Source organism: Mixophyes fleayi, chromosome 3, assembly GCF_038048845.1.
Source record: "Mixophyes fleayi isolate aMixFle1 chromosome 3, aMixFle1.hap1, whole genome shotgun sequence".
Classification (NCBI taxonomy): Eukaryota; Metazoa; Chordata; class Amphibia; order Anura; family Limnodynastidae; genus Mixophyes; species Mixophyes fleayi.
In genome coordinates, this window is record NC_134404.1 from 188,909,277 (window position 1) to 188,934,670 (window position 25,394).

The 25,394-nt window shown below is 40.2% G+C and overlaps 1 protein-coding gene across 2 annotated transcripts in view; it reads right to left on the bottom strand.

Annotated features, from left to right (window-relative positions):
• METTL24 (methyltransferase like 24) overlaps window positions 1-22,929 on the bottom strand; it is a 77,732-nt gene extending 54,803 nt beyond the window's left edge. Inside the window, exon 1 of one of the 2 annotated variants that reach the window (XM_075202914.1) lies at window positions 22,372-22,927. In XM_075202914.1, coding sequence (XP_075059015.1) covers window positions 22,372-22,668 — 297 coding nt within the window. In that variant the 5' untranslated portion in view covers window positions 22,669-22,927. Of the gene's footprint in view, window positions 1-22,371 lie in introns of both variants that reach the window. The other variant, XM_075202913.1, reaches the window with a different exon arrangement.
• Window positions 22,930-25,394: the final 2,465 nt, after the last annotated feature.

A 25,394-nucleotide genomic window follows, 5' to 3' on the forward strand; every position in this document is an offset into this window, starting at 1 on the left:
GCGCTTTTGATGGAGGCTGGTGGTGAAGGGTAGTCTAGTCATTTGTAGCTAGCGGATGACTCATTTTATGAGGATTTTTCGGTTTTTTTATTTGTTTATTTGGACTAAAATTACTCTAGAAAGAAGACAAATATCATACTGCATTTCCCATTTGGACTATATATTGTATACCACTCTTGATCTCACCAAGGGATATTGGCAGACCGCCCTTACCCTTTCAGCCAAGCAAAAGATGGCATTTTCCTCCCTGGATGGCCTTTCCCAGTATAAGATCCTTCTCTTTGGTCTACATGGTGTTCCTACCATCTTACAGCAGGCCATGGGTAAGCGTTTGTGGCCTCATGCAACTTATGCTTCTGCATACCTGGATGATATTGTCATTCATTCACAGGACTGAGAGTCCCAATTTTAGAGGCTATACTGGCATATTTAAGGTCTGCCAGGTTAACCACTAATCCAGAGAAATGTACAGTGGCTATGAGAGGGGCTAAATACTTTGGATTGCATAGTGGGACAGGGGCAGGTGGAACCCCAATTGGACGAGGTGGAAGCTGTAAAGAACTGGTCGATGCCACTTAGGAAAACACAACTGTGAACCTTCTTAGGGTTAGTGTGTTTTTTTTGAGATTCGTAAGTCACTTTGTCACTAGGGCTGCTTCACTCATGGTGATTCTCCAAAAGTATGGCCCTGATAAACTAGTGTGGACAAATGCTGCTATAGCAGCCTGGACTAATCTCTAATCAGCACTTTGTTCTTTACCGTTGCTGCAAGCTTCAGACTTTAATCAAAGGTTCATTCTGAAGACAAGTAATGTTGGGTTGGGGACAGCTCTGTCCCAAGTCAATAAGAGAGTTGAAAACCCCATACTTTATTTGAGATTACCACATGAGCAAATATATGCGACAATGGAAAAAGTGAGTCTGGACAAACAAATAAGCCCTGTATTACTATTTGCCTGGCAGGAAATTCATCTTAGTAATTGATCATGTTGGATGCATACCAACGGGGAGGTGAATGCCTAGGTGACCGGGTGGTTCTTGGCCCTAGAACCTTTCCAGTTCACGATGGATTATAGACTAAGTGTTCTGCATAAGAATGCATAAACCTTATCAAAGAAGTCTGTGCCACCATATTTAGCGATGCTATGGGGAGGGACATGTGGCAGAGAGAGCAATTCCCCAAGACAGTTCAGGATAAAAGGGATGTGTGACAGGCTGCAGTGTGGGGTGACAGCCATACACAGTGTGTAAACTCACACAAGTAGATTAGTGCTTGGTTGGAAGTTAGGTATTTAAGTGTCTGTTTTAGTTGGAGGCGTGGCGATCAATGTCTAACTAGTGGGCTGGTGACTAGACAGTGTTGCTGTGTTAATTAGTGCTAGGATTGCAAGTTTGTTTGTCTCATGGAAAAAAAGGATCATGTTTTCTGTATATATACATCCAACTTCAGAGTACTTATATATACTTATATGCATTGATATTTAGTTTTATAATGCTGTGTTTATTTTATAAGCAATGGGTATTTATTAATTTTTTTTTCATTCTTATGTTTTAAACAATAACTAACAATAAATGCTTTTTTTTGTACATGCTATCTGCACTTTCTATTTTAGTTGTAATTTAGGGGTCCTTAGGCAGGGCCGCCGAGGGGGGTGGGCGGGTACTAATTACCCAGGCCAAAACCTGCCAGGGGGCCCGGCCCGGGCCTTCACTGCCAGCTGCTTGTTTTTTGTTTTTGTTTTTTTTAACCTAAAATGTTTTATATTTTTTATTTATTTCATTATTTTTTGCTGGTGTGTGTGTGTGGCTCCACCCCCTTCATTGGTGGGGGGAGCAGGTTATTTTTTAAAAAAAAACACATACAGGATCGCGACGCCGGCGGCCCTCTTCCTTCCTCTCTGCTCCGTTCCCACTGAATGTCAGGCGTGACATGACGTGATGACATCACGTCACACCTGAGGAACGGTGCAGAGAGGACCCAGACAGAAGAGAGAAGACAGAATAATATTTATTATATTATGATAGTCTGTTCTTCACGCTGAGGAATTATCCTTAACAGTCACCAAATCCATGTCCCCTCCCCATGCACTTTCTTCTGATTTTGTACAGAGCAAGTAATATAGAGACACTATAGAAAGAAACAATAATACAGAAATAAATGAATAGCTATAGAAATCCCACAAAACTCCAGCATATCACCTGTCTCCCATTACTTTCAAGATCTTTTAAATGTGCCTAATGGAATGTAACAATCTGACCTCCATCCATGACCTCTTCCTTTCAAACAACCTGAACCTTCTGGCAATAACAGAAACATGGCTCATATAATCAGACACTGCCTCACCTGCAGTCCATTTACACAGTAATCTCCATCACACCCACCCCTCCAGGTCTTGAAGCAGACAAGGGGGTGGACTCCTCCTTTCCTTACCTGTTCCTTCACTCATGTTCCCATATTTTGAAGTGCATAATATCTGGCCTTTCAACACCTTCTCAGTCCCTGTGATCTATTGTTCCCCTAGATCCCCCCAGCAATTCCTTGAACATTTCACAGCCTGGTCCTCTCATTGCTTATCCGCTGACTCCTGCACCATTATCTTGGGTGATTCCAACATCCGGTATGATGATCCACATTATTCTTCTGCCTCTACGTTATCCTCTCTAACCTCCTCTTTTGACATCTTCTAGTGCAGAGATTGTTCTACTCAAAGTGACAGCCACATTTATCATATTTTATACTGACTTTGTTCAGTTTATGGTTTCAATTAACAGTACTTACTCCCTCTCAGATCATCATCTGCTCACCTGCCGCTTCTCATCCATCACTGTAACCTCTGTGCACACTTAGTCAAGCCTTCTAATGACCTCCTCTTATAAACTGCTATGTACAATTTCTAACAAAATCTGAACATTACTAAACAAATATTTGTAAAATATCTCTGCTCATTCTTCTGATCCCAAATGCTATTTTAATATATTAAAATCTACCCAGCCCACTCAACCACCATCACTGCCCAAGATCTTGCTTCATAATTCAAGGACAACATTGTCAAGATACAAAATGTAATTCTGTCCCCCAAGCAAGAACCTGCTAAATTATGTTCATTAGTACATTTTCTACTGGACAAACCATGTTACAATGCAAGGGGTGCAAATTAGTTTATTATTTTGAACACAAGTTAAATACTGGCTGTTTTTTCATGTAGCACATAAATACTTGATAGCTTATTTTTAAACTGAAATTTAAAGTTGCTCTAGGACATGCCCTATCCAACTATAAATCTGTCCCCACATTTTAAATTTACCCCCCCCCTCCTCCAATGCAACCTGGTTTTGCCAATGTGCAAAGTTACTCCTTTTTTATGCTTTGCTCTCCTAAATGAATCATGTCCGAAGTCTCTAATTATTGTTCACCTGCCATTCAACAACCTGTCCACTCAGCCCTACCTCCTCCAATATCAGTTGTTCACTGTCTTCTGTGCTCACCTCAGCCTTAACTAACATGTGTAACCTCTCTATCTCCATTATTATGTTCCCATTATTGTTCAAGCATTCATTTACTATTCCTATTTTGAAATAAAAAATAATTCTGACCCAAATTCTCTCTTAAATTACCACTCCATCTCTCAAGTCCCACGTCTCCTCCCCAAGGTTCTTGTAATGTTTGCCTTGTAAAGATTGCCTCACATATTTTTTTTCTTCACACAATTGGGCTCTGTTCAGTTAGGCTTTCATGTCCACTGCATAGAGACTGTACTGACTAAGGTAGTCAATGCTTTGATCACTGCCAACTTTAAAGGCAACTACTCACTTTTAGTTTTCCTTGACCTCTTTGTCACGCACTTCTCAGACAAATGCTGTATCTCATAGGTTTGCAGGACATTGTTCTATCTTGTTTCTCATTCTACCTATCAAAGCACTCCTTCAGTGTTTTCTGTATCCACCGCCACTTCTATTCCTCTAGCTGTTGGGAGTACCACTAGGATCAGTCAATGATTCTCTGCTTTTCTCTATCTATATGTCTTCTCTAGGAAAAAGAATAATCTTCTTTGGGTTTCAGTATCACCTCTATATGGATGACACCCAAATTAATATTGTCTGGATCTTTCACCATTTGTGGTAATCCGCATTTCTTTCTGTCATTTCATCTTGTATGTCCTCTTGCCACCTCAAACTCTCTGTTTAAAAAAACTGAGTTTATCATTAATCCACCATCCAACACATGCTACTTATCTGACATCTCTATTTTTTGTTTACACACAATAATAAACTCTACACTCACTCTTGCTGCCTACTAGGTATCATATTAGACTCTGAAATGTTCTTTGTCCCCCACATCCATACTGACTGCAAATCATATCATACAAATCTAAGAAACATCTCCACAATATGTATGTATCTCACACAAGACAGTACAAAAGCTTTACGTCATGCCCTCAAAATGTCCAGCATTGACTATTGCAATTCGCTTCTTACTGGTCTTTCGCACAACAGACTTTCATCCCTACAATCCATACTGAATATAGCAGCTAGATTTATTTTCCTTTCTAAATGTAATACTAATGCAGCTCTGCTTTTCCAATACTTATGTTGGTTGCTTATCCTCAGGGCCTGATCAACCACTAGGCTAACCAGGCTGCAGCCTGGGGCGCTGAGTCCTGGGGGGCGCAGCGCGGCACACTAGCAAGCTGTTTTTTTTTATTTTTTGTTTTTTTCTTCAAATGCCGGCGATCGGCTTCTTTCTCCTCTGATGGGGCCGCCCCTGTCCACAAGGGGGCGGTCCCGCATGTTCCTATACCCAATCACGCAGCTAACAGCATCTCATGCTGTTAGCTGTTAGCTTCTGCTGTTAGTCAGTGTATTGCTTAGTGTGGTCACGTGAGATCTCACATCTCACGTGACCACACTAATCACAGAGATCGCGCCCGTAGTGACAGTGCAGCTAACAGCGTCAGAGGCTGTTAGCTGCGTGTGAAGATGACAGAAGCGCCGGCTGGTGAGAGGAGGAACAGAAGACAGCAAGGTAAGTGCAGCTTGTTAAATTGAACTGGCTAATGTGGCTAACGAGGGGGGTCTTATAAATTGGATATGGGGGGGATTAATGAACTGGCTAGTATGGATTGGATAGGGGGGATTAATGGAGTGAAAATGGGGAGGTAATGAACTGGTTAGAGGGGGTGCTTATGAATTGGATAGGGGGGGGCTTATGAATTGGATGGGGGGATTAATGGAATGGCTAGGGGGGATTAATGAAGTGCAAATGGGGATTAATGAACTGGCAAGAGGGGGTGCTTATGAATTGGATAGGGGGGGCTTATGAATTGGATGGAGCGGGTTAATGAAATGGCTAGGGGAGGGGATTAATGAAGTGAAAATGGGGAGGTAATGAACTGGCTACAAGGGGGGGTTAATGAATTGGATAGGGGGGTCTGTTGCGGGTCGATAGGGGGGATGAATTAGCTGGTGGCGGAGGTGATGAAATAGCTTGTGGGGGAAGGATCTCTGTATTGTGTGGCGGTGATGTGGATGCTGACTGTGGTTTCAGCGGTCACTAGAATACTAAATACTAGATAGACAGGGCTGGTAAATGTTACTATATGAGTGTAAATAAATTTCATATATTTTATTGTCTATGTCTGTACTAGGGGGTTGTTTTGTATCATTCAGGGTTTGTTAAAATTTGGCACTATAATACAATTTTTGCACATTTTAAATACAGGACTCTCAAGTTTTCAGAAGCCAAGCAATGGCAACGCTCCAAGAACAAGCAAAAGAGAACACCAGGTAGTCTACGCTGCAAGATCAGGTAAGAGAGGAAGTGCATAATGAAGTGTGTTTTATGTATTAATGTTTTACAATTTTGTTTACATATATCTATGTATATATATATATATATATATTTATTTTTTTTATTTACCCACACATTGGTGCAGGGGGGCGGTAACCAGTGTAGTAGCCTAGGGCGGCTGTGACCCTTAATCGGGCCCTGCTTATCCTTTACAGAATCCAATTTAAAATACTTCTACTACAAATTCATTAACAAAACTGCACCAACAAGCATCTATTCTTGTCTCAAAATATCTCCAAATTCCTTTGTCAGGAACCCCAACAGCCAGCAACACAAAACCCGGAGTCTACTCAGAAGTCTGGTTTTCGCTGGAGCCCCTAGTGGTGGGGACAGACTTGGCCGCAGACAGCTGAGGGTCGTGAATTGTGCGCTGACTGGGGAGAACCCAGCGATAGAGTATAGGAGCAATAGCAGAGTGAGGTCCAGGCAAGGGTCGAGACCGGCAGCAGACAGAATATCCAGTACACAAAACCGGGGTCAGAGGTCACAGGCAAATCAGCAGCATAGGAGTCCAGGCAAAAAGGTCTAGGGGCACAGGCAATCAAACAAAGTCAGGAATCAGGCAAAAGGTCGGCAACAAGTAATCAATCCAATGGAAACAGAAACCAGGAACACAGCAGACTAGTCAGCAGCAAAGCAGGAACTATAACCGGCAGGGGAGGATTGTCCCTCCTTGCCTTATATACTAGCACTGGCCAATAGAAAATGCCCGAGGGACAGGAAGGGTAATGGGCCAGCTGGTTAATCTCTAATTTGCGCATGCGCCCGGCTGTCCTGGATGCCGGGACGCGGCGCTACACATAAGGACCGGCAAGGCAACGGTCGGGGTAAGGCGGAAGTGATGTCCCGGTCGTCATGACGACGGCCGGGATGCCAGGAAACATAGGGGAGCGAGTCGCGGTGGTGCCCAGAGCCGCCGCGGCTCGTAACATCCTTATGCTCTGACAAAGATCTGTGCCTCTCATTCCACTAATTACCTGCTCTCATCCCCAGCTACAGGACTTTTTTACACTTCATCCACTATGTGGAATTCCCTCCTTTGTAAACAGACCTTCCCTTGCCTCCAAACCTTCAAGCGTTCCCTGAACACACACATCTTCAGACAAGCTTATCAAATTCCTGAAGCACTTTCTTTAACTCCCTAAAATATTATATCTTATTACCATCTCTCTACATATTTAATGCAAAACTTAAATTTATTCTCTTTCTATACTCAACCTGCTGAGCATTAAACAATAATTTCTATGTGACTCCCCCACTACGCAATTTTTCTCATGGCAAGTTGGCTGGACCAATACGCAGCACGTAGCACTAAACTTCATGTTAGAACTCATACTTTCCTATAGATTGTAAGCTTACAAGAAAGACGCTCTAACATCTGTCTGTTTATTAATGCTCAGTTTTGCTAAATTACTGAGTATGTTTCAAAGCTTGTAAAGCACTGCGGAATATGCTATAAAATAAATGAATAAATAATCATTGTATTTTATCCACATGCAAACTTTTTGTGTTAAGATATTTGCAGGAACGTCAGGATTGGAAATTTGAAATATTGGGCAATGCTTTTTGACTATCATGAAGCTGCAGAGCCCCTTTACCCCATAAAATTACTTTTATCTTTTAACTGGGCTTTGGACATTTTTTTTCACTGGGGTGCATTTTGCCCCATCCAGAAGCAATTTATGTGGGGAAAGAAAATTTAGGGGTTCAATTCCAAACGTAATAAAAACAAAAAAATATAGGATTTTGACACATTCACTTAAGAATACAATATATTAATGAGGCTACAACAAGCAGTAGTTTAGGAGCAAAATAGAAAACTTAAAACTAATGAAGGGAAATGCCGTAAAGTGGTTTAAGCATACTTGCCAACTCTCCCGGAATGTCCGGGAGACTCCCGCATTTTGTGAGAGTCTCCCGGACTCCCGGGCGAGTGTGGCAATCTCCCGAATTCTGCCCACTTCACTAGGAAGTACCCCACTTCCTAGTGAAGTGGGCAGAATTAGATCCCAAACGCCGCGATTCCCGGTGAATCGCGGCGTTTGGCCCCGCCCCCGCTGTCAAATGACGCAATTTGCGTCATGACGTCACAGGGGGCGGGGCCGAAATGACGCGATTTCGGCCACCCCGCCCCTTCACGCCCCCCTCCACTGGCTGGCTCCCGGAAGGGAGCTGAAGAAAGTAGGTAAGTATGGGTTTAAGTCATCAATCTGAATTGACATATTAACTTTTTGTTTGGATTGCACATTTACGAATTATGCCCACAAACCCACAAATGGTCATGCCAAGAGCTTGCATAGAGGCACTTCCAAATAGCAGTAAAAATAAGAGTGCTAAAGAAACCTTTATTCTGCAAGAACATTTATCTTGATTGTGACACCTTACACCCCCCAGGCAGATAAACTACTGTCTTTTACATAGATTCACTTGTCTGCCTTGTCACTCAGCTTTTGTTCACATAATGTATTTAACCCAGAAGCAAAAAGTGGCTTGTACTGAGGCTGGGGGCACCTTGGAGGAGAAAGAGAGGCATGTATTGACAAAACCTTTATCACTCATGAATTAGAAAGTGTATCATGAAACATTAGGTCACTGAAGCATTCTAGAATGACTAACAGGGAACTGGAAAATTAGGAAAACAGATTTTATGTAGTACCTGACGCTTGTTGCACTTGACACAAATACAGTGTTTATTTATTTAGTTCCCAGCATTATCTAACGCATCAACACAGTGAAGGATAAATATATAAATGTAATAAATATTTGTTACTTTATTATGTGAGAGGTTAGTTATAAAAGCTTAATATTAATATAATATATCTATAATACATAGTACTAATATTTTAGATAAGTCAAATCTACTTTCAGTGGAGAAGCAAAATGACTATAAACGTTAATTTTAAATCCACTTTTTTCTTAAATGAGTTTATATGTCACATATACCTTGGTTCAGGATAATAAGAAAGTGGAAAGTTTGCTTTCATAGTTATTAAAGGGATATTCAGATTCCTACCTCGTAACAAAATGTATGCATTTAAAACCACCTCCTGAGGTGGTAAAAAAAGAACTACAGTGGATTTTGACAGCAGTAATTATAGCTGTCAGCAACTTTATCGACAATGAGTCAGTGAATTGTGTCTGCAGACACACCTGGCATGTGGGAGAGAAGCATGTATTCAGCTTGGCACATGTTCTCAATTATCTTCACAGGCTGACAGACAAATCTTCAGTTGCATAAAAAACTAGCAATCCCCCATAGAAAGTTGTTTTATTTTCTTCAAATAGCAAGTTAAGTACCTTTTGAAGTCAATTTTATCTTCTAGAAATCATTATCTCCTTTTCAAAATATCTCTGGGGGTTGAAAAGTATGCCTGAGAGTTAGTTATATAGACACAGGTTCTCAGCATGTCATGTGAAGGCATGAAGGGAGGATTTCATAGTACAAAGAGCAGACAAAGCTCAGAAGGTCATACCAAAGCCTTAATGCTCTCTACATAATGTGCCATGTGACTGAGGTTGTCATGGCACTACATGGAATTGTGCATAATAATAGCAGAAAGAAACAAACTAAGGAAAATTGCTAAACACAAACATTCTTCTAGTCTGCCAAAGTGTTTTATGTTACAAAATTTACCTAACTTTTTCATGGGATTGCTGCTGTTAGTCGTTTCAATAGTTCTTACCCGATTGCAGTCTATATTAACTTATTATTTACCTTCCTACATGACGGATTTCCACAAAGACACATTGCACAGCTTCAGTTTCTTGGATTTAATGAAACTGTACAATTAAGCAATTTATATGTGACCTGAATACATAAGCAAATTTATCATCATTTTTGAAGCACCAAAATCAGAAATAATGTATATATTTTCATTAAGACCATAGCAATCAGGCAGATGTTTGCTTCCATTGCACTAAACAGATAACAGTTAATTGTGACTGAATGCTATGGATTTACTGTAGAATACCAAAACTGACTTGGGTCGTTGCCAGCATGATTTTATGGCTGTACAGAGACTTGTAATGCCACAATAAACAGCCCATTTTGGCTCCATATAGGCCCATTATGCCTGAATATAGGCTGCAGTATAGCACAATGCTCTAATTGACTCTGGAATTTATGGATCGAGTTTTCGTGTACCAAAAGACAATTCCCCGTATAAAGTAAACACAACCAGGACCCATACATTATTACAATGCCGCCTTTTTGAATGGCGATCTGGTTACTCATAAAACTGTTCTCCTCAAATTGTGTGTTTCAAATAAATATATTGACAGCAAATCATTGACTCTCCCTTTCCTCTGTCATCCTTGGCTTTCTTTAGTTAGTAATCAACAATTCAATCATAGATTGGCTGGCCTGACAATGCTGATTCCCTGCATCACAATACCAGTTTTATCTCTTCAGGTTACCTGCTAATACCAGACTAATTCTGGATGGTTCTTCTATTACCTTTTTTACCTCCCATTATCACTACTATCTTGATGTATTCAGAGATGTCATCACATAGTTTTCAATGGGCTCAGCATGTCCGTTCACGTGCGGTTTGTGACTGTGTAAAGGTGCCCCAACACTCACCTTATGGTTTGCCTCAACCAGTCCCAGTGGCCCGTTGACCATGCGGCTCCATTGCAGTGGATCACATCGATGATCTGCCTAAATCAGCTCATTACAATACTACCATGGTGGTGCCTGATGATATCATTTCATATTGTGGTGCTCAGTTTCCTTTGGCACAATTTTTTCCTTTGGCTTATAATTTCTGTGTTTACCCTGACTCCCCCTCTTTAATATTGTACGGACAGTGAAAACAAGAATAGACAGTGAACTGATCAGTGGACTTAATTTCCAAAGTGCAAAATGGCCAAGGTGCAGCGCAAAACACTCCTTGGTCGTGTTGTGCATCTCAGGTTATACAGGTACATGTAGATTATCATCGAAGCACATGGGTTTGTGGAGCAAGATGCTGGAAATTAATGGCAGTAGTTTGGCAGGATGAGGGCGTTCCTTCTAAGTATGGAGTAGATGCAGCAGTGCTCTTACAATAAAACATCATTTTATTTAGATTACTGAAAAAATGAGTGGAAATGGATCACTTTTAGGACTGTTTCTAGCTTTGCCGAAGAGTGCAGAGTTTTTCGCTCTACAAAACACTTGAATTTTGCATTAGCTCTGTCACGTTTTCAATAGAATTACCACTGACTGGTATTGGCGCTACTAAGCTGGGAGGCGGGGAGTCTAATGCACCACCGGTGTTCACCAGGGACCCCCGCAAGGAAGTATGGGCTTTGCTGCGTGAGGTGCGCAGGTCGCGGTTCTCCAAGATAGTTACCAGTGCAATGGATGGAGCGTAGTCAGACAGGCCGAGTCAAAACCAGAGAAGCGCAGTACCACGGAGAAAAGACAAAGAGTAATCAGGAATGGTCCAGGGGTCAGTACCAGAACGGGCAGTGAAGTACAAAGGGAGATCCAGAGGGGTAGTCAAACAAGCCAAGGTACTCTGAACACAGGAGACAATCAGGAGCAACAATAACGCTGGAGCAGAATAGAACCAATACTCTGGCAGAAGGAAATAGCAACAAAGACGGCGGATTGCGAATGCACGAGCGCCGGGATCACGTGACCGCGTCATGTTGCCTAGCAACGGGACTTGAGCTGCGGGCAGAGGGTGTCCGTCTCTGGCACCCATAGAAGGTGCGGAGACGGCGCCTGACAAGCTCTTTTAATGGAATGCATTTTGCACCTTCTAATTGTACCTCAGTGGAAAAATGCATTTCTAGGGGCAAAAACACAAAAGTGACACATGTAATAACGACTATCCCGATGTTGCCTGCTTCTCATGAATAATGTTAGCTACTAATCAGGCTAAATTAAGTATAATAGGAGAAAAAACAGAAATGTTTAATTTAATTAAGGGCTGGTTCGAAGGAGGTAGGAGGCTGGACTTGATATGCTGTCTACACTTTTACAGAGTGCGGCTCTCCAGATTTTTCTGTCTCAAGTAAACCTAGATGAACTTTTAGTTTGTGAAGGTATTTCCTGAGAGCAGAGGGTAGACGCCACACCTTGAAGTGCTCTGGGTGGACCAGTGCAAAACCAAGGTCTTCTTGTTTTGGTGTGGATCCAGTGAATTTCCAAAATGAGATCCACCGTTCGTACACGTACCTCTAAGAAATAAGCAAACAAAGGTGATCAAAGAGCACTAAATTCTAATAAAAGGGCTGGAGGAGAAAAAAGAATTTTTTAAATAAATACAGGAAAGAAAATTCCAAATAAACAAAACATTTTCAAAGGGTCGCTAGGCTGCAGCTGAAAACAAGGCTTGGAAAGTATTGACGTAGGAATAATTTTGTAAGTAAATATCATTATAAGTCCATTATAAAAATCCAATTGGAAAAGTGTAAAATGACGGTTATAGTCACTTGTTGTCTGTACAATGAGCCAGGTTTCAGGAAATAGTTTTCATACAAGAGAAAACTCATAAGATCATGGAATTGTTCAATATGCATTTTGGAATATCAGTTGTTTTTGTTTTTAATATAAGTCACTTTCCGCCAATTCTTTTCATATAGCAATATTCATTCCAAAATGTAAAAAGTCCAATCAATATGACTAATGTCTATTTGAGATTTTTTGGGTGAGACTGAGTGAAATAAACTTCCAGGAATTGCAGTGGAGACCATTGCATCTATAAAAATTGTCATGGTTGTATTCTTTTAATTTTACCATTATTTAAATACCTTTGTTATAACCCAACATTGAAACTGCAAAATTGCAAGCCACTGTATATGTGGGTGGGGTACGAATGTACGGAGGTGCTGTAAACGACAGGCAGTAGGCCGAACCAAAAAAAATGAAACTCACTTGCCCGACTGATAATGATGACTGAGCTTAACAATGACACAACAAGTACCCAACAGTGTGATAACAAATCACTATCAGCAGTAAAAATGGCACCTTGTTTTGACGTCATTTTAAATTGCGACCTCTATATCAGTATTTTTAAAGCGACAATGCCGGGTCCCTAACCTTATTCTTATGCCTAGCCCTAACCCTAAGTGTGACCCTAAGTCTAACCCTATTCCTAACGCTAAGCCCAATTGTTAGAGTTAGGTCGGATGAGAAGCGGCATTGCCGCATTAAAAATAGTGATATAACGTTTGCAATTTAAAATGATGTCCAAACAGCGTGCCGTTCTTATTGCTGATCGTGATTTGTTATCACACTGTCGGAGACTTGTTGTGTCATTGTTAAGGTCAGTCACCATTTATTATGAGTCGGGCAAGTGAGTTTCTTTTTTTTTTGGTTTGTGGTAGTCACTGTCTGTGTTATCAGCACCGTTGACTGGGTGTTTCCCTCACATTTAGTACAGTTTTGGACCAGTATCTTGCTCACTTCCTCATATGTCACTTTCATTAAAGAAAATAAGCCTATACACAGGCACACACGTTTATTTTAAAGAACACTGAATCCTTGTGTTAAAGATGAAGCCTGCAACATTTGCCATGCTCTTGGATGTTGTAATAATGCTCTTAAATGCTTGCAGCATTTACTGACATTTAAAAGAAAATACTATTGTTGAGTTTGGTTTCTTATCTGCTTTTGAGCTACAATCTCAGTGAAAGCATGGACGCCAAGGTTTTGGACTGCTTGACTACAGCAGCTATTGACAAACCAAGGACAAATATATTACTGTTGACATGAAGCAGACACTTGGCTTTCTAGTATCTATTTGTATAATGACCTTCATTAGTATTCTCTCTGTTATTTGTGTGTCCCCTGTTCCCTGTTTATTCAACATCTGTTTAAAAAAATGTATACATTTTATATAGTAACAATGTGAGTGTGTTAGTGCTCTACACTATTGACAACAGTCATGATAATGAATATTTGCCAAATTCCTCAACTTTCCAAGACAATTCCAGGCTTAAACGTTTCGTTCCTGGAATTATTTAAACCCTGCTCATGTCCCTGCCTCGGTTTTAGAATTGATCTTGTAGCCCAACAATACAGCCATTATTTTCCTGATTAGTTCATAGTATCTGTTCCTATTCTGAATGGTGCATAAATTAAATACTTGCATCTGGTTTAATCCATTTTATACCATTCTTTCTTTCTTTTTTTTTTATAAAAAGTTTTATTTTTGACATGGTCAAACAACATAGTACAACCAACATTGAGAGCACAAAAATATAGGCATAATAATCATACAGTAACTATGACCAGCGTAGTCACAAGATGTGAATGAGTTCTCTGTACAGCGCAGCGGAATAAGTGGCCCTATATAAATAAATGGTGGTGATGATGATGATCACTAAAAACAGAGGTGACATCAATATTTAAGGAAAAAAAAGGTTGACCAAGAATTGTATATTAAGGAACAGAAAGGTAAAGAAGAAAGGAAAAAATGGATAGGCAGGAAAAAAAAACGAAAAGAGAGAGAGAGAGGAAGAAGAGTGGCTAATGTCCGTGGTGGTGATCAGGGTAAATGGGAGGACAAGGCAAGAATAGCGAGAGGAGTCAGGTGAGGTCACAAGGAGAGTGGGCTTGGAAAAAAAAAGAGAGCCATGGGTCCCACACATTGGTCAAGGCTCTCAAAGAACTGCGAATAAAGCTGGTCTTACATTCCATGTATTGAGTCTGCCATACCCCATTAATAATGGCCTGGAGGAGTGGGAGGGCTGTTGCTGTCAGTCAGCAGCGATTTGGCAGGTAGCTGCCGAGATGATATGCCGAGCTAACTTGTTCTGATGGGTCGCCGAGGGTGCTTCCAAGGTTAGGAGATAAAGGGGGAGGAATATCAATCTGAAGGATCGATTGAATCAGTTGCTTAACCTAAGTCCAAAAGCGAGTAAGCCTTGGACACCTCACCAGGAGGAAGGTACCCTCCTGGGAGCAACCCCACCAACACAGGTCAGAAGAGCCCGGGAGGATCTTATGGAGACGTGAGGGCACATAGTACCACCGGTACATCACCTTGCAAACATTTTCTTTTATTTTGACACAAATCAAACTGGAGGCAGAATGTTCATAAATTTCAGACGATTCTTCATATAGTAAAGTTTCACCAAGGTCTTTTTCCCAAGCAAATCCTTGAGATTTTCTAAGGCCTGAAGTGGACAGGGCAAATACGTGATATATTGTAGAAATTAGATCTTTTGTAGAGATACACTGTAAGCAAAGGTACTCAAAGGTAGTCAGAGAGCGGGAGCGAAGGCGTGATTTGATATTATGGTAGTGTTGTATCTGTAAATATTGATAGAAATACTTTGAGGTAATGTGGAGGCAAACTTGAATATTGAGGGAATGTCATAGTGGAGGTGAGGTCACTGAGATATCTGACACCCCGTGAGAGCCTTGGTTGAAATATATTAGGAGTGAGTCCAGGAGAAAAGTCAGGGGAGTTAAATAACGGCAGCATTGGGAAGGGGTGAGGAGAGAGGCCACATTTTTGGGATGGAGTCCCAAATTGATAGGGAACTGACTGGGTGAAGAAGGGAGCGTTTTGGTCGCTGAGTCCTTGGGAGCCAGAGGAAAGAAGAAGGTGAAAGCATTCCCAGACTCTCAGCCTCAATACGAGACCAAACTCTGGTATTGTCAGAACTACACCATAGGACACACTGAGCGAGCTGGGCAGAGAGGTAATAGCGATGAAAATCAGGGATGCCCAGACCCCCTCCTCGTGTAGCCCTCCGAAGAACCGGGAAGCGGACTTGAGGACGCTTTCCTGACCAGATGAAATGAGATACCTGAAACTGTAAAAACTTAAAGACATAAGGGAGAACACGTATAGTCAGGGTCTGGAAGAGGTATAGGAGCCTGGGGAGGACATTCATCTTAACAGCGTTTATACGGTCAATCCAGAAAATATATAAGTGTGACCACGTGGCGAGGTCCTGCTTTATCTGGGCAAGAATGCATGGAAAATTTGCTTGGAAAAGATGGTGGTATTGTTTAGTAATAAAAACTCCTAGATATTTGATTTTTTAGAGATGCCATTGGAATGGAAAACCACTCTAGTATAGATTTTTCTGATGCTGTAATATAGAAGTCTAAAACCTCAGATTTCTCCGGATTGACCTTGTAGCCCGAAAAATGTCCATAGAGATCTAATTCAGTCAGGAGGGGGCGGGGGTAGAGAGACGGTGGTGTGGGCAATAGACATAAGGACTCTCCCAGCTCTGTCTGTAATAAAGATAAAGTTCAATTTATTATTAAGAAACTAAAACAAATAGTCTCCTGCTTCCTGACCACTTATTTAAGCACTTCTTAACCACTCAATAAGTGCACAATAAGTACATATTGAACTCCTTTAGAAAGACAAATACACAAAGTGTGTGATAAGCTTTCATGTAAAACTAAACTACAAAACACAGTTTAGCATCGTATTAACACAGCCTTACAGGTAATTAACTCCTCTTGCCTTGGGGTAAGGCAATAACCTGGAAAATGAAGCATTTGCATCTGGCAGTAGGTTTTGTGTGTTGTTTTATCGTCAGCAATTTAAATGACCCTCAAGATTAAATAGATCGTTCACATGTTTTAATTATCTTACACTTAGTTAAACAGAAACAATAACCTACTTTTATTGCATTGAGATTATCTGTTTATTTGTATTTATAAATCAGAGAGATCTGCCATACAACTCAAATATTAAATGATCACTAAACATAAAATACAATTTGCTTTATCTAGAAAAGTTTGTTACATTCTAAAAATATAAGTAAAAGTTCCCATACCCATGCATTGTGTTGTATTACATTTGCTATGTAGTAGAGAGCAAGCTGTTGTTCTCAGTTATAAGCTACTGTCTGGTAAATACGATAGACAGAGCAGAGCAAGTATTTAGGGCATTTTCTCATGTTGTCTTCCATTTGGAACAAGATACAAAAAAGCAGTCTGAAGTTCTGCAGAGGTCATTGATTGACCCAGGGATCATTGCCTGCAGATGACTTCTGTTTTTTCTGTTGAAATGCAAATGATCCCAGTACCTACAGAATTTCCAATGTAGCACTTTTCTCAGAAACAGGACCCATCTGACTGAGCACTAAAAGAGACAGACAGATTGGGACGTCCTTTCATGGGATTACTGACATGAAGTCTGTTGTGCTTTGGGAGAAAAAAAAACTTTCCCCATTTTCAAACCTTTATCTTAACTAGATTACATCAAAAAGTTACAAGTAATATATGTTCTGCAACATGATACTTTTTGAATGTAAACAGCAATCACATGCACATAGCACTTTCCCTGTTTGCGTTAGGCTACCGCTGCAAGTAAAATTACTTAATTGAGGATGGGGCGGTCTATGCCGGGCGTCCCAGAGCACCGTCAGCATAGTAAATTGCAGCCGTACTTCATGATGTACATCTGCGATTTGCAGTGTTACATATTGGCTGCCATGCTGAGGTCATAAATTTAATGTATAATGTATTTTTACACATTTTAAATTTGTTTAACTGGCTAATATATGCAAAATGAGCAAGAGCACAGAAAAATACCAAATGCTGTGCCCTAAAAGCACAAGCCAGCATGAAGTGAACAGCCCGAAACTATTTGCTTTATTTTTCATGCAGTCTGAAACACATGAATACTGCATTGTGACTGACATTAAAATGTCTTTAAATGTCAAATGAAACTGCTATTATACTGAAAAGTAATACAGACTGATAAATTATGGTCTAGCATTACTTCATAATGGACTATCAAGTTCCTATTTCTAACTATGGGGGGAATTCAATTGGCCATGTTACGAGTAAAAGTAACGCGGCCTGCGCTTTATTACCATTATTACGGTAGTTTCAACGCCGGCTTTTTGCACGCAGCTCCCTGAGCCGGGTTAAATCTACCGTAATAACGGAAATTTGGGGGGAATTGAATTCCCCCCCCTATGAATTCATGATTTCAAATGTAAACTTGATACATTGTAAAGCAAATTGTCAGACTAGCCAGACAGTGGCCCAACAGTGCACCGATGTGATTATACATAAAAGCACATTTATACATGTGTACTAAATAGGATAATGAATGTGTGAACAGATAGTACTGGATAAAGTAAAAAGTCCAAACGTTTATATACTGCACTGGGTAAATCCACTTTCCCCTTGGTATTTGTACTTATAGACATATTTTTTTGCTATAAAGCTTATTTATCCAAGATATTAAAGGGAAGGTGCACTCTCCACATATACTACAGCAATATCATACAAGGGGAGGAAAGAGGAAAATGTGTAACGAGGGCACTCACTGGACAAATTAAAATTCACTTATAAACCTTATTGATAAAATATCAATAACGTTTATAAGTAAATTTTCATTTATAAAGTGAGTGCCCCCGTTACACATTTTCCTCTCTCCTCCCCTTGTATGATATTAAAGTAAAAAGTCCGCCTGTTAAGTGCTAGCAGTCACTTTGACCACACCACAGTCTCCCCTACTTTTGCCCATCATTATTTTATTCAAATTGATGCCTAGCAGCCCAGGAAGATGTCACATAATAAAAGATAATAATTTGGTTTGGGATTTGGGTGAAGCTTAAGGATGTTTAGCAATAATCAAACATCCTTGGGATTCAGCCAACTCAATCAAAATACTGCCTTCCTTGTGATTTTAGTATTCTCAACAGAATGAATGATTTTTTCAGAAGCTAAAATTACAAAAGATTATTGTTTAGACAAAGCCGGTTTCATTTTAATGTAGAAATGTAATTGTTTTTCCAGCACATCCCAGATTGAGAAGGCTCCCACAGATACTCGATCGGTTTGAGATGTGTCAAGTAACATCCACATAAATGCCATGACCTAAGGTTTCCCAGCAGAACATTGTCCAGAATATCACACTCAGGGGCAAACGCAGGAATTGAGGAGGGGGATTTCCACGCCACTAGTGGGTGTAACCAGCATGTGTGGGGGAGTGGCTATAATTTTACAACATTTAAAACATTCCATTGGTCCATCAAAATGCATATACCTTGCTATGTCTAGTGTGCAGCTAAATACATGACACTAAGAACTGAATAAATAAACAGTTATAATTACAATAAATGATAAGCAAAGTGACACACTGCAGTCATAGTAAATGTGGCCAAACATCATATGTTCTGAAAGATTATTGAGGATTATTTCAATTATACATACAACTAAATGCTTAGATGCTGTTAAGCATAAATGCTGCATATAGAGAACAAGTTAACCCGTGCATGATACTCATGCATTCTAGTCAAATCAAGCTACTTAAGATGTTAAAAAGGTTCTTGTCATGCATTTGGGCCATAGCCCAGGCCTCAACCACCAACCACTCCCCACTGTCACCCCCGGCAACCACTCCCCACTGTCACCCCCGGCAACCACCAACCACTCCCAACTGTCACTTCTCCTTCAAGAAATATATATATATTTTTTTTAAAATCTTTATAAACACTTTTAACAATTAACAAACTAAATTAACAAATTAAAAACATCTTAGTATACCAAATTTCAGCCCTTTCTGAATTTTTTTCCCCACACACACTAAGAATTTAGTAGGTCAGTGTATAACTCCGCCCAGCAGGTGGCGCTGCAGCTTGGTTTTATTTTTTCCACACACACACAGACAGACTAACACACGCCACTAGACATTTATATTATAGATCATTCTTGAAATTAAGCACATCCCAACATGCTCCTGTACGCTTTACAACCTTGCTCATTAACATAAACGTCATGTGCTGTATATGTTCCTATAGTAACAAACCCTGCTTACTGAGTATTCTTAAGTAAAATCCTATATAAGTTGCTTGTTTGTTTACCATTGCTGTATCACACAAGCTGAATTCTTCAGACATGGTCAAATGTTATACTGTACGGACATTAAAATCACTGTATTGCTACTCAGACTAGGTGGCCTGTATGTATTGTACTTTTAGGTGATAGTTTTGTATGCTAATGTATACAATAATGTACACAATATATATTCAGTGTTTGCTGCCTCATGGAAATTAATGATGAAATTGGTTTTTGGCACAAGCTGATTAGCAATTTATAGTTTTGTGGCTTATTTCAACTAGTAATTATCTAACTAGAATAGTCAAACTATATCACAAATGCATATCTCCTATCTGTCCCAATTTAGGCAGGTTAGGGTCCCACTCTCAAACACACACAGGGTCAAATACACAGACATGTAAACTGTCACATACACAGACAAGCACAGAGTCACACATACACAAACACACAAGTAAACTGTCACATACATAGACAAGCACAGAGTCACACATACACAAACACACAGAGGGTTAAACACACAGGCATGTAAACTGTCACATACACAGACAAGCACAGACTCACACAAAAACACAGATTCTCGTACCTTCTTCTTCTGCCTCCTGCATCACACACATGCTGGCCGGGTGGGAGGAAGGGGCGGGGCCCAGACTGCAGGTCATAGGGGAGAAATGAAATTGTTCGCGTTACGGGTAAAACGCGGTCTGCACATTATCACCGTTATTACAGTAATAATGTGCTTAATTACCGTTACGATAGTTTCAACGCTGGCTTTTTGCTGCGAGCAGAAAGTTGTGTTAAAACTACCGTAATAACGGTAGTAGTATTAACGCTGCGCTAATTCGGGGGGTGGGCACTGAATTCCCCCCACAGAGTGCTGTATACACACAGCAGGGGAAGCGATCCAGGGGCCAGTCACTACAAGAATCCGGCACCCCAGGGAGGACAAGGGTTTCTGGGGACTAGGAACTCCCCTACCCCCCTCCCTCGGGTGCGCCCCTGACAGGCTTGTCTTATTCCAATAGTGCATCCAGGTGCCATCTCTTCCCCAGGGAAACGACGCACATGCACCTGGCAATCCACATGATAACATGATATAAAGGAAAACATGATTCATCAGACCAGGCCATATTCTTCCGTTGCTCTATGGTCCAGTTCTGGTGGTCATGTGCCCATTGTAGGCTTTTTGTTGTGGACAGGGGTCAGCATGGGTACTCTGATCAGTCTGCAGCTACGAAGCCCCATACACAGCAAGCAGAGATACACTGGGTGTTCTTACACATTTCTATTATAGCTAGCATTAACTTTTTCAGGAATTTGTGCTACAGTAACTCTTCTGTGGGATTGGACCAGACAGGCTGGTCTTTGCATCAATATTGGTAACACCCCACAAGACCAGCCGTTTTGGATATGCTCTGGACCAGTCTTCTAGCCATCACAATTTGGCTCTTGTCAAAGTTTTTTTAAATTCTTACACTTGCCCATTTTTCCTGCTTCCAATATATCAACTTCAAGAACTGACTGTTCACTTGCTGCCTAATATATCCCACCCCTTGTCAGATGCCATTGTAACAAGATAATGATATTCACTTCAATTGTCAGTCGTTTTAATGCTGTGGCTGATCTGTGTATATTATGTCTACAGAAAAACTTAAACAAATTGGAAATAAACTGAGATTTGTATGCAGAATGGGAAGTGACAATGGGCAGTTGTTCCCACTTACAAAACAAAAACAGATACTGAGTATTGCACCCACCATACTGAACTGAAGTGTTACAGTTATCAAGATATTAAGAAGTAATAAAAACACATAAAATGAGAATTTAAATTAAGGGTAATTTCATAAACAAAGAAAATGTATAGATTCTAAAAATTAAACCCCACATCATGAATAAGAAATTGCACTGTGCTGTTATCTATATACACAACAATAATATTTACTAAGTACTGCATACATATCAGTGGAATTTCTAATAGAACCATATATATATATATGTATATATATAGAACAATGAAGTCCAGGGGGTATATTTACTAAACTGCAGGTTTGAAAAAGTGGAGATGTTGCCTACAGCACCAATCAGATTCTATCTGTCATTTTGTACAATATACTAAATGAATAACTAGAATCTGATTGGTTGCTGTAGGCAACATCTCCACTTTGTTAAATCGCAATTTAGTAACTAGACCCCCAGGTGTTTGCTTGTAGGCCACACACACATATACATATATATATATATATATATATATATATATATATATATATATATATATATATATTATAACTAGATACCCGTGGGTCAAACACTATTAAAATGTTTTGCATCAAACAAAGTTGTGGTGGCCATAAAAGTCCTCCAGTCATGTATCAGACAGACCCACAGGTCAATGAAAACTAAGACATACAGAAAAATACCTTCAGCATAGAGAACAAGAAAAGTGGTATCTAGTAAATTAACTAGCAAAAATCCAATTAAAATATATCAATCTGAAAAGAAAAACTTCTCTTATCAGTTTCAGCATATGTGTACTTGAAATAAATGTTCTATATTTCTGTCAGCCTTTTACCACTACATAGTATAAATAAGAACTTAGCACTAACTTATACCTGTCTCAGCAGAAGTAAGCAGTTAATCAATACAATTATGTAAATTAAATACGTAGCATATGTATAAATGTATACTGTCTTTAGCAGGAATCACAAATACTTGGAGAACTAAATCATTAAAATGGGCAATTTTCCCAATAAGTGTCACTGACCTTTAAGGTGTCTCTTTTGCGCACATTGGGGTTGCTACCTTGTCTTCCGTAGCTTCCATTTTTGCTGCCCCTTCTCACATATATGACCTGCCGCTTGCTGGGCACCTCCTCCATTCTACTGTTGTGCCCCTCTATGCCAGGCTCCCTGCTCTGCACTTTAGCGATGAGCCCCGATTGAGACAATGACTTGCGCTTCAGCTCAGAGGAGAAGTGGGTGCAGAGGAATACAGCCAGACACAGGGCGAGGAGGCGCAGGGAACAAGCTCTCCAGCGCAGCCTCACCTCTCTCCCCAGCATCCTCTCATCAAAACCAGCTGAGATGTCCTGGGAGATCACAGCATGGAAGAAGACAGCTGAGGTTTTACAAGAAATATGTAACACTTTGCTGAGGGAGTTAATTTGAAGCAGCCATGCACGTAGTGTAGAGAAGTGCGATGTCCCAGATGTGATAGTCCAGTGCTAGAGAAGGAAGTCACTTAGGATACTTGTGCTCTTACCTCTTGTGAGATTTGAGCCTCCCCTTCGTTCCTCCCCTCCCCGTGCTGAACTCTGCCTATTGACGTCCAGTGTAACACTATCCCTACTCACATCAGTTTTTAATGTCCTGCACAGCACTGTGTCAAAACTGTCAATAAGGACAAAGTTGTATTATTGCTGCTGACAGAGTTCCAACATACACTGCCAGCGCCACCTCAGGACAGACAAGTATCCTCTGGCATGGTGCTAGATAATAGCAACGCTATTTCTGTGTCCATATTTTAATATTATACGTCCCCACTCAAACGTAGATCATAAGACATAGATAATAAATTACCACATCCCATCACATATTGGTGTTAGTTAACTGATTTTTCCTGTCTGTTAACATGGGAATATATAATTGTTTTTAATAGTGTTATTATGTTATTTACAGATTGGATTGCATTGCATTGTTGTGGGAATGTAATTAAATACAATATTAAATGCAATGTAACATGAATTGTTTAATATAAAACTGATTCTTTTTATAATACTGTTTTGCCACTTACTGCTTTACACACTGCTGAGTGACCATGGGGAATATTTATTATGAACCGCATTTTAAACACGATCAATTTCATTCCTTATTGCAGTGGTTCCCAAATTTTTTCAGTTCACGACACCTTTAGGGGCATATTCAATTGTCCTGTTTCTGCAGTGCGTTAAAACTATTACCGTTATTACAGTAATAGTTAGCTGGATTTCAGCTCGCGGCTCAGGGAGCTGCAAGCTGAAATCCAGTGGGAAAACTACCGTAATAATGTTTTTTCCGCGCACTATTACCGTAATAACGGTAATAATGTGCAGACCGCAAGATTTTCGGCGTTTCCGCCGACAATTGAATATGCCCCTTAGAGTCTCCAGATTTTTTCAAGGCACCTCTCCAAATTAATTACCAGGCAGTCCCATTTAGTAGTTGGGTCAAAATAACGTAATAGGTATTTAGGTAAGGACAGAAATACTTAGTAAGTTGTTTGCAAAAATAATACACATAAATCCAAGGGAAAAAAATATTTGTATATATTTTTCCAATTATATTTCTGTCAAAGAATAATTTACAGCTAATATTAAGAGGAATAAGATCAAACAAAATAAAACAACATGTACAAAAATCATCATTCTGTGCCCCTTTATCCTCACACTCTGTGGCCCTCCTTTATCCTCACACTCTGTGGCCCTCCTTCATTCTTTGCTCCTCCATTGCTGTTTCCTATCACCATTTCCTCTCCGTTTCTTTACTTACCATACTTGGCCTTCTTTCTTCTATTTCTTCTGCCTTCTTACCAATCCGGCGGTGCCCGGGACCCAGCATACTCCTCTCTCCTGCCGCTCCTCACTGAATATGTCAGACGTGATGACATCACGCCCGACATTCAGTGAGAAGCGAGGAGGGAGAAGGATGCTGGGTCCTGGGCGCCACTGGATTGGTAAGTTATGGGGTTTTCCCCCTCCCTGGTCATGGCACCACTGCGCACACTTTGGGAACCGCTGCCTTATTGCAAAGATAAGGAATGAAATATCATGACTATTTCTAAAATTCTTCACAAGGAACAGCAGTCACGAAAAACTACCATACCTGCAAAGATCTGTCTCTTATGTCCTCTATGGTCACTATCGCAAAGTGGTAATCTTTGCGATAGTGACCAAAAGTGTACATTGGTATATACATATACACACACACACATATATATATATATATATACAAATGTACAGCATTGTGGAACCCTTGTGGCACCTTAAAAATAAAAAAAAATAATATTAATTTTATATACATTATTAGTTCAGATTCATCCTTTGCCACAAACATTATTTTACAATAAATTTTCTATCAATGGAATGAAACAGAGAGATGGGGGAGGTTTAAGAGCTAAGCAGACCCAAAGATATTTGGAAGGCTTTGTTTTCAAGAAACATCTTTTCTCAATACAGGTGTCCATTCACTAAGCTATTCTATCTAAAAAGGAGCAAATCACTGCATATGTGGGCGCAAAATTGGCATAAATCGTGACCGATATCTAAATGATATTTATCAGACATCTATCGGTAGAAAATGCAATTGCATTAATTGCGTCCATTGCTGTCTGATTTGGCTGCCTATGTGTATGGCCAGCTTAACCATATTGGAGGACATCGTACAGAAAATAGTTGGACACAAGTGTTGAATGAAAAGCATCATTAAAAATGACTGGTATATTAGGTCTGCCATAGCTCTGACTCTAAACAAAAAATAAAGGCTTAGGCCCCTGGTTATTACCCACCGCTTTTTATACACAATCTATTTCAATCTTCATCACAAAGATAAGGATTGAAATATTGTGCATATTTATTAAAAAAACTTAAACAGGAACAGCAGTCATGAAAAACTGCTGTTCCTGTGAAGACCTATCCCCTATGTCCTCTATGGTGACTATCGCAAAGTGACCACCTTTACGATAGTGAACGAAGGGGAAAGCAGTAAGATGTGGTGAGGAATCCGAAGATCCCTCTACCGCAATGCTCTCCCC